The 9,391-nt window shown below is 39.3% G+C and overlaps 1 protein-coding gene across 2 annotated transcripts; it reads right to left on the bottom strand.

Moving 5' to 3' along the window:
- Nucleotides 1-55: 55 nt before the first annotated feature.
- si:dkey-46i9.6 (zinc-binding protein A33) lies at nucleotides 56-9,237 on the bottom strand. Of its 2 annotated transcripts, XM_058782875.1 has the most exons (8): nucleotides 9,180-9,221; nucleotides 8,227-8,266; nucleotides 7,038-7,687; nucleotides 6,233-6,328; nucleotides 4,776-5,009; nucleotides 4,520-4,667; nucleotides 905-931; nucleotides 56-793 (listed from the first exon to the last, which is right to left on the bottom strand). In XM_058782875.1, the coding sequence occupies exons 2-8, from the start codon at nucleotides 8,252-8,254 to the stop codon at nucleotides 240-242; spliced, it is 1,737 nt and encodes a 578-aa protein (XP_058638858.1). In that variant the 5' UTR covers nucleotides 8,255-8,266; nucleotides 9,180-9,221; the 3' UTR covers nucleotides 56-239. The 2 variants fall into 2 exon arrangements, with proteins under 2 accessions (XP_058638858.1, XP_058638859.1); XM_058782876.1 differs by lacking the exon at nucleotides 8,227-8,266 and having other exon boundaries at nucleotides 9,180-9,237.
- Between the last annotated feature and the right edge of the window lie 154 nt (nucleotides 9,238-9,391).

Below are 9,391 nucleotides of genomic sequence, written 5' to 3' on the forward strand. Positions count from 1 at the left end.
ATGTACATGTTTATTTAAATTTTCAGTTATATGAAAAGTGGACTGACACTTGCACTGATTTACATATATATTTCAATTTTATTTCACTACATATATTTCATGTGTGTTTCAATTTTCAGTTTTGTATGCTTATGTGGCCATGCAATAAAACCAACTACATTTTATTTATAGAAAGCAGTTCTCAAGCGCAACCGTACAGAAGCAGTACTGTAGTGTAGAGTCATTGTCCGGCTCACGGTTCAGCACTGTTTAGTATGAGACGTCTCCTGCACAGGGCAGATCATCATGGTGTCTGAGGCCTTGTCGGAGCAGTAGAGGTAGAAAAACGGGAAGAGTTTCTCTTTGAACGAGTCCATAAAGGTGTAGATGTGACTTTTGTTTTGTACATCGTAGAACGACACCTGTCCTTCTTCAAAGTCCACATAGACGCCCACTCTCTTCAGCTTGGGCTCGATGGAGAGCAGGAGCGGTGGAGAGGAAGAAACGCGATATTCCTGGCCTTTCTTCATGGCTAGAGCCCAGTAGCCGTGAGCCGTGCTCACCGAAATCCGGCCTTTTCTGTTGACGGACGCCCGGGCCACACCGATGTACCAGTCGTCCTTCTCGCCCACCTGGACCTCCCAGTAACGGCGTCCCGAGGACAGTCCCTCGCGGCCGAAAGCGATCACCACCGTGTCGAAGCGCTCCAGTGTGTCGGCCAGGTCCTGCCATGTGCCCAGATGACGCATCTGATGGCCGTCCTCGGACAGCTGCAGCCAGGGGTTCGCCGTGTCCGGGTCAAACGTTATGTCCACTTCATAGGGAACATACAGCAGACACGTGAGTGAAAAACCAAACAGACCAGGACGAGATAAACACACTTGACTGCAAAGTGGACTCGTGATGAATGACAGATCAAACATACCTGAATACTTCTGAACACTCCTCAGCTCTGTATATGAAGGGGGGAAAAATAGTTTAAAAATAGTTAATAAGTAGTAAAAGAGTTATTTCAATAAAGTGTGTTTAATTCGTTTTCCAGGTTGTATTAAGAGTTTTTTTTTTTTTTAACTTCTGTTTTTCTGCCTTTTTATAAATATGGTTGATGGTAGTTTATGAAGGGATGTAATTTCTATAAAAAATTGTGTCACACATTTATAGATTTATTTGGATAATTACACATTTGTAATGAAGTTGCAATATAATACATTTAAAAAGTCATTTAAAACTTTAAATGAAATAACTTGAATAAATAATTTAAAATTAACATGAAATAACACTATACAGTAGTTCTGTTTGTGCTTTTGTATCTTAGTCAACGTGCATTAATAAGTCCACTTCTTTAAAGCACAACAAAAGATTATTAAAACATGATATAAAATGTACTTTCAATTAAAACTTTTAAATTCTATATTACAAAGGGCACTTTTTAAAAGTGTCTTGATGTGTTAAGAAAGTGTCTCTCTGTAAGTGCATTTAAGTGGAATTTTATTTCATTCTTATATTATCTGCAAATACATCTGCAAATTATCTGCAAATAGGTGCTGGTCATATAATTAGAATATCATCAAAAAGTTTATTTATTTCACTAATTCCATTCAAAAAGTGAAACTTGTATATTATATTCATTAATTACACACAGACTGATATATCTCAAATGTTTATTTCTTTTAATTTTGATGATTATAACTGACAACTAAGGAAAATCCCAAATTCAGTATCTCAGAAAATTAGAATATTGTGAAAAGGTTCAATATTGAAGACACCTGGTGCCACACTCTAATCAGCTAATTAACTCAAAACACCTGCAAAGGTCTTTAAATGGTCTCTCAGTCTAGTTCTGTAGGCTACACAATCATGGGGAAGACTGCTGACTTGACAGTTGTCCAAAAGATGACCATTGACACGTTGCACAAGGAGGGCAAGACACAAAAGGTCACTGCAAAAGAGGCTGGCTGTTCACAGAGCTCTGTGTCCAAGCACATTAATAGAGAGGCGAAGGGAAGGACAAGATGTGGTAGAAAAAAGTGTACAAGCAATAGGGATAACCGCACCCTGGAGAGGATTGTGAAACAAAAGCCATTCAAAAATGTGGGGGAGATTCACAAAGAGTGGACTGCAGCTGGAGTCAGTGCTTCAAGAACCACAGACGTGTGCAAGACATGGGTTTCAGCTGTCACATTCCTTGTGTCAAGCCACTCTTGAACAACAGACAGCGTCAGAAGCGTCTCGCCTGGGCTAAAGACAAAAAGGACTGGACTGCTGCTGAGTGGTCCAAAGTTATGTTCTCTGATAAAAGTAGATTTTGCATTTCCTTTGGAAATCAGGGTCCCAGAGTCTGGAGGAAGAGAGGAGAGGCACACAATCCACGTTGCTTGAGGTCCAGTGTAAAGTTTCCACAGTCAGTGATGGTTTGGGGTGCCATGTCATCTGCTGGTGTTGGTCCACTGTGTTTTCTGAGGTCCAAGGTCAACGCAGCCGTATACCAGGAATTTTTTGAGTACTTCAGCTTCCTGCTGCTGACCAACTTTATGGAGATGGAGATGTTGGATTTCATTTTCCAACAGGACTTGGCACCTGCACACAGTGCCAAAGCAACCAGTATCTGGTTCAAGGACCATGGTATCCCTGTTCATAATTGGCCAGCAAACTCGCCTGACCTTAACCCCACAGAAAATCTATGGGGTATTGTGAAGAGGAAGATGCGATATGCTAGACCCAACAATGCAGATGAGCTGAAGGCCACTATCAGAGCAACCTGGGCTCTCATAACACCTGAGCAGTGCCACAGACTGATCGACTCCATGCCACGCCGCATTGCTGCAGTAATTCAGGCAAAAGCAGCCCCAACTAAGTATTGAGTGCTGTACATGCTCATACTTTTCATGTTCATACTTTTCAGTTGGCCAAGATTTCTAAAAATCCTTTCTTTGTATTGGTCTTAAGTAATATTCTAATTTTATGAGATACTGAATTTGGGATTTTAACCCTAACCCTTAGTGATCAGCTGTGTCCTGTTGCATTAATTCTTCAGATATTAAAAGCAGGGAATGTGTCGTATCAGTTATATCCATTACTTCTGCATTCTGAATCTTGCATTCGATGATGACACACACAAACCAGGATGAAGATGAGGGAGCTGACTTTGAGAGAAAAGCAAGCAATTTGGATGCTAAAAGAAAAGATGAAGTCAGCTAGAGCTCTAGCAAAAACAAAGGGCATAGAGAAATCAAGAGTTTGGAAACCACCAGCGACACCAGCAACCAACAACTACCTAATCGGCTGAGAAAACAACAGTAGTTGATGACAGACAAATCATAAAAGCTGTGAAAATGAACCCTAAAAGACGTGTCTGTAAAATCACCAACAACTTCCAGAAAGCTGGGGTGATGCTCTGACAATCTACTGTCCTCAGGAGACTTTGACACAGAATTACAGATGCTACACAGCAAGATACAAACCTCTGACCAGCTCCAAAAATAGAAAGGTAAGATTAGAGTTTGCAAAAATGCACAAAGGTGAGCCAGAAGAGTTTTGGAACTGTGTTTATGGACCGATGAGACAAAGATGAACCTTTATCGAAGTGATGGGAAGCAAAAATGTGGAGAAAAAAAGGGAACTGCAATGATCCCAAGCATACAGCCTCATCTGTAAAGCATGGTGGAGGTAGTGTCATGGCATGGGCATGCATGCTTTACTGATGACTTAATGTATGATGACAGTAGCAGAATGATTTTGGAAGGGTACAAAACCATCTTGCCTACCAATATTCAAGAACATTCAAGAAAGAGATCCATTGGGAAGTGCTACATCAGAACAATGACCCAAAACACCCTGCCAGTTCAGTCAAGGAGTTTATAAGGGCAAAGAAATGGAAAGTCTTAGATTGCCCAAGTCAATCTCCAGATTTAAATCCGGTTGAACATGAATTTCAGCAACTGAAGAGGAGAGTAAAGGCAGAAACTCCCCAAAACAAGCAATGATTGGAATTGGCTTCATTAAAGGCTGGGAAAAGTATTTCAAAGGACGAGACCAAGAGTCTGGTGATGTCTATGGGTCACAGACTCACTGCTGTGATTGTGCGCAAGGGATCTGCAACTAAATAATAGCTTTTAATCTTTTATATCTGCCTTATGTTAAACTGTCGCCATACTTATGTTCACATGAACTCTAAAAGTGCTGTTCTTTTTATTTGGTAAAACATGTATGTGTTGAAACGGCTAATAATAAAATGTGACATTCTGTAGTTTTGTCTCACATTCATCTTTTCATCATATTTGCAAATGTCTTGACTCCACAGCCAACAGAACAATTTTGTCTTCACTGTTCCAATACTTTTGGAGGGCACTATATTTATATTTATATATATATATATATATATATATATATATATACTTTTAAGACCTGAAATACACTACAAGTGCACATTCAGTACAAATAATCTTCATGGTTACAACCAACCTGACTTAAAACTGTGTCACTTGCTGTGGTGAAAACAAAGTATCAGGGCAGAGGTAGAGTGATGTGCAAGTTTTTATACCTTTTTCTGCAAGCTTTTCTAATTCTTCAGTAAGCGTCTCCTCTAGTTTGAGCACAGCTCTTCTGGTGGTGCCCACACATGGATCCGCATACACACAGGTCTCAGACCAGTCTTTAGTGTGTGGGTGAGACATTAATGATAGAAAGTTCTGGAGGAGAAGACAATGGACATTAAAGAAGCAGATTGGCAGGCTCTGTATTTAACATTATACAACTGCATTTTACATTAGTAAAAAATATAGGTAAAACTGCTCCACCTGCAGGAAGTGAATGTGGTCTTCAGTGTGTGAGAGATACGCTAACTCTATGTTCCTCAGTTTCAGAACATCTATTTCCTGCTCTAGGTCTTGTATTTGTCCGTTGGCCCAACTCTCTGTCTTCCTCTGTTTCTCCTCGATGTCCAGCACCAATTCGGCCTGGGCCTTCTGGACCGCTCGGATCAGGTCCGCAAACACCTGCATGCTGTCCTCGATTTCTCTCTGAGCGCTGCTCTGTGATTAGGAAGAGATGCACACTTATCAATGCAGACCAAAAATAATAAAATAAGATAAAATAAAATAAAATGCCTTATAATAATGATGTATAACTTGATTTATAACTGCCGTCTGGTTGGATTTCACGTCATGCGTCTTTGCGTGGTTACATCCGTAAGCAATAAAATGACTGTGTGCAGTGCAGTGTAGATAGTTTTGAAAGCTTGTGGCCATAACTAATGCGCAACACAATGGATCGTTCAAAAAGGTGACGATCTGAGAAAAAAACTGTTAAAACAAAAGAGAAGTGCTTACGAGCAAAAAAGAAGTGACAGAGCCTGTAATACAACTAGTGTTAACATCAGACTGCTTTTCAGAGATTGCGACAACTCTGAGACTTCAGAAGGTTTAACACCAGCCCAGAGATGGCATTTTCTTGCTCCTCATGTAAGATATTTAGCGTTGGCTATGTTGAATGTCTGCATTCCATAACCTTTGTAGCAATGTTTATTTAAACCAGTTGTTTTCAATGAGTCAAAGCAACAGTGGAAGGCACGTGATTTACATACTCAAAGGACATTATTTGTGGATATTTGTCTTTTTTATTCTCTCTTTCTTTTTTTTTATTTGTGTTCTCTTTTTGGAAGGGGCGAGTTTTTAGATCATGACTGACTGATTGCTTGTTCATCCGTGCTTTAGAGCTGAGCGGAAGCCCAACTCAACTAATTAGCAAAACAGTGTTCCTCCTCAAGTATCTTGCAGTTACGCCTCAACTAGACGATCTCTTCGGTCATCTAGTCAATTTCTTCTTTCAATTCCTCGTTCACATTTTAAAACGAAAGGCTACCGGGCTTTTGCTGTGGCAGCACCTAGGCTTTGGAACAGTCTTCCCCTCCACATAAGATCTTTCTTTGTTTAAATCTGCTTTGAAAACCCATTTTTATTCTGTATGTTTTATTTCTGTTTGAGGGTGTACAATTTTATTTGTCCCTTTGTTTGCCTTGATTGGGTATGTTTTTACTTTGTTTTATATTTGTTGTACAGCACTTTGGTTTCAACTCCTGTTGTTTTTGAAATGTGCTTTATAAATAAATTAACTAAACTAAACCAACTGCAACAAGTTGCAAACTGTACCTTAATTCACATGGATCACTGCATTGACGAAAGGAAAGGCTAACATCTGTACATGTTGACTCAGCTGAAGCACTTCAGGTGAGACATACATAAACACTTAAACTTACCTTGTTCAACTCTATGGTGTGTTTGATATCATCAACTTTCTTCAGTCGCTCCTGGATCATCTGCTGAACTTCAGCTTCAGTTTTCCTCAACAAAGCCTGTCAATCACAATGTATTGTGTTAAACATTAAAAATCTCATCTGGCATAACTTTTTTTTTTTCTACAACTTTTTCAGTAGTTTGTTTTACTACTGAATGTATTTACTTTGTAGGAAATACCACATTTTGTCAATTATACACTAATTCTCCAAAATTGCATATTAGCTGAAATTGCCACATAACAAGTTAATGTTACCTAACAAGCTGAATCTTACTAGTGTACGGTCCTGCTTATCATGATCTTTATTTTCTTATATGTCTGACTGGGTCTGATTTTGCGGAAGGATTTTAGGTGTACATACAATTATTTATATATGAAGTGGGAATATTCCACAGACATGCACTGTCACTTAACATTGTCTGAGATTCTGAATGGCATTTTTCCATCTGGAAATTGAATGTTGTGCTCTACAGCATGATGCATAATATTTGATTGAGGGGACATTAAAGCCTCTCTCTTGATAATGTTGAGAGAAATAGGGGCATATGTAGTTCTGCGCTAATATTTGCATTATTGATATTGCATATTGTGTGTTTTATGGTTATCAGTGACATACAGAGTGAGTATCTGTCTTTTAAGTCCACCCGGATATTTATAATAAATCAAAGCACTTCAGTGTCATCCATTTAGTCATTATATGTAGTGGACAAAATAAGAGAATTGGCCACCATAAAAACAGCTGTTGTCATAACAAGTGGCTTGTTTACCTTTTTCTCTGTCCACTCTCGTTCTACAGGAACAGTGTAATGTGCCCTGTGGTCCATTTCTGTGCACAGCACACACACTATGGTCTGATCCTTCTTACAGAACAGCTCCAGTAACCTCTCATGCTTCTTACACATACGGTCCTCCAGGTTTTGCACAGGTTCGATCAGCTTGTGTTTGGTGAAGCGGGAAGTGTGGGTCTTTAAGTGCTCCTCACAGTAAGACGTCAAACAAACCAAGCAAGATTTTACTGCCTGTCGCTGAGGGCCAGTGCACACATCGCAGGACACCACATGGGCCCATGGCCCATTAGGAGGAATCAGTTCAGGCATTTCTGTGGGGAGTTCCACAGGGCTCTGTCCTGGGTCCGATTGTGTTGTCTTCTGAATGTTCGCTACTGGGTTGGTTTTCATTTCCTTAAACTTCTCAGCGATTTCCCTCAGCACTGTGTTGATGCTGATGTCAGGCTGTTTGAAGAAAGTCTTTTTGCACATCGGACACATGAAGAGGGCACTGGACTTCCAGTAGCTGCCAATGCAGGCCATGCAGAAGTTGTGTCCACAAGGGATGGAGACAGGGTTTGTAAACACATCCAGACAGATGGAACAGTGCACCTGCTCCTCCGCTAACATGCTGGTATGAGATGCCATTCCTGTACAGACAGAGGGAGAATCATTTGCCCTGCAAACAGATGTAGACTTCCAACTTTGAACAAAATATCATGTTGTTTAAAACATATACATACTGTATATTTGTTGAACGCATTTTCTGTCATTGCATGGCCATAACCTCATGTTATAAAAGATCAAGTGCTATGCACAGGCTATTTAAAACAATGTCTATAGATAGAAGAGTGTCTTAGTCAAGCATGTACCAATATACATAAAGCATTATCCTATATGGACAAAGTGTTTATTCAGTGAAGAAAAAAAATAGTTATCTTTTTACCCATGCATTGCATTTAAGATTGATGTGGGGTGGTGCTATAATGTTTTGCAGTTTGAGGACCCAATAGGACTATGATGTTTACTCACAAGCTATTTAACACATTTACAGACAGACATAGAGGGTGACTAGCAGTATTAATTTATGAAAACGGATTAAATAAAAAACAAAATTAAATATAGAGAGATGTGGTTTATAAACAACAGTGATGATATTCACTTATAGATTATTGAAGTCAACACAAACCTGCATTCACAGCCAATTTTACTTCCATAATGCGTTGTATCTAAGAGCAAAACATATTGATGTTATGACAAAAATGGAATCAAGTAGGGTAGTATTTGAGATTATACATCAGGAATTGGTTATATCGTGAGGATGTTTTCTGTTAGAATGGAGCAGGGCTTAAATGCAGTTTTCACGCTCTAGATTATCAACATATTTAAAAGGAAAACAAATTTTGTTCATTTTTTATAAAGATTTTATAAAGGCTGCATTACCTATAACAGCACCCTAAAAATTAGGGTAATTTCAGAGCATTAAAATGGAGTAGTGTGGATGATGAATGATGCACAATAAGACCAGGAATGTGTTTTAAGAAAGTAATCAGTTTTGAACTCATGTTGACTTTATCCCATAAAACTAGAACAAAATTAGAACAAAATCCTAAGAAACCAGATTAATTATCCGGTCCTTTTTTAAACATACTTGGTGGCATTATTGCCAGCTATGCAGTGTGCTAAATATACAAAGTCATTTGGATTTAATTAGCAATCCGCCTGTTGGCTCACGGCCCTGTGCTCTTAGCAACATGCAGCAGTCTTTGACACAGAAAGACTTCAGGAATATGTAAAGCCTGGCTATTCATAGGACCAAAGATTAACATCACTCCAAAAATACTAGGCCTCCCAAACTCCTGCTCCTTTTTGGATCCATAACACCATTTAGTCTACATGGTTTTAAAGGCTGATTATTAAACACATTTTTGCAGACTTGGCAGTAATTATTCATTAATATTATTTGGCAACAGAAGACCTTCAAGATGTTTTGAGCATGCTTTCATTAGCAAACAAGTCCTTTTATACACATCTTGGCTATGTATCTGCTGAAATGACATGCAGAACATGCAGTTTCTTCAAACATCTTCAGTGACCCTAACATTTTTGACTTGAGTTACAGTGTTTTAAAAGGAGACTCACCAGCAGTCTGTTGTAGTCGAATGCCACTGACCACAATGACCGTCCTGGTCTGGACAGCAGTGACATGCGGGACAGCTGATACCCCCCTTTACCCTGAAATATCCCCCTCACCCCTCCCCCATAGCCTAGTTTCGCTTTTACACCCCTGACTACATAGAGTCTCTTCTAGTTTCAGGAAATATTAACCATTCATTCACTCAAGTTGCTTTTAT

The sequence above is a fragment of the Onychostoma macrolepis genome, chromosome 07 (genome assembly GCF_012432095.1).
Source record: "Onychostoma macrolepis isolate SWU-2019 chromosome 07, ASM1243209v1, whole genome shotgun sequence".
NCBI classification, from domain to species: domain Eukaryota; kingdom Metazoa; phylum Chordata; class Actinopteri; order Cypriniformes; family Cyprinidae; genus Onychostoma; species Onychostoma macrolepis.

What these genes read in the sequence shown, in the direction of transcription:
- si:dkey-46i9.6 (XM_058782875.1), bottom strand. Translation starts at nt 8,254, where the DNA reads ATGGAAGTAAAATTGGCTGTGAATGCAG. An exon ending in GAGAGTGGACAGAGAAAAAG is followed by an intron (nt 6,329 to 7,037) that starts GTAAACAAGCCA and finishes TGTGATTGACAG; the next exon opens with GCTTTGTTGAGGAAAACTGA. An exon ending in ACCACATTCACTTCCTGCAG is followed by an intron (nt 4,668 to 4,775) that starts GTGGAGCAGTTT and finishes CTTCTCCTCCAG; the next exon opens with AACTTTCTATCATTAATGTC.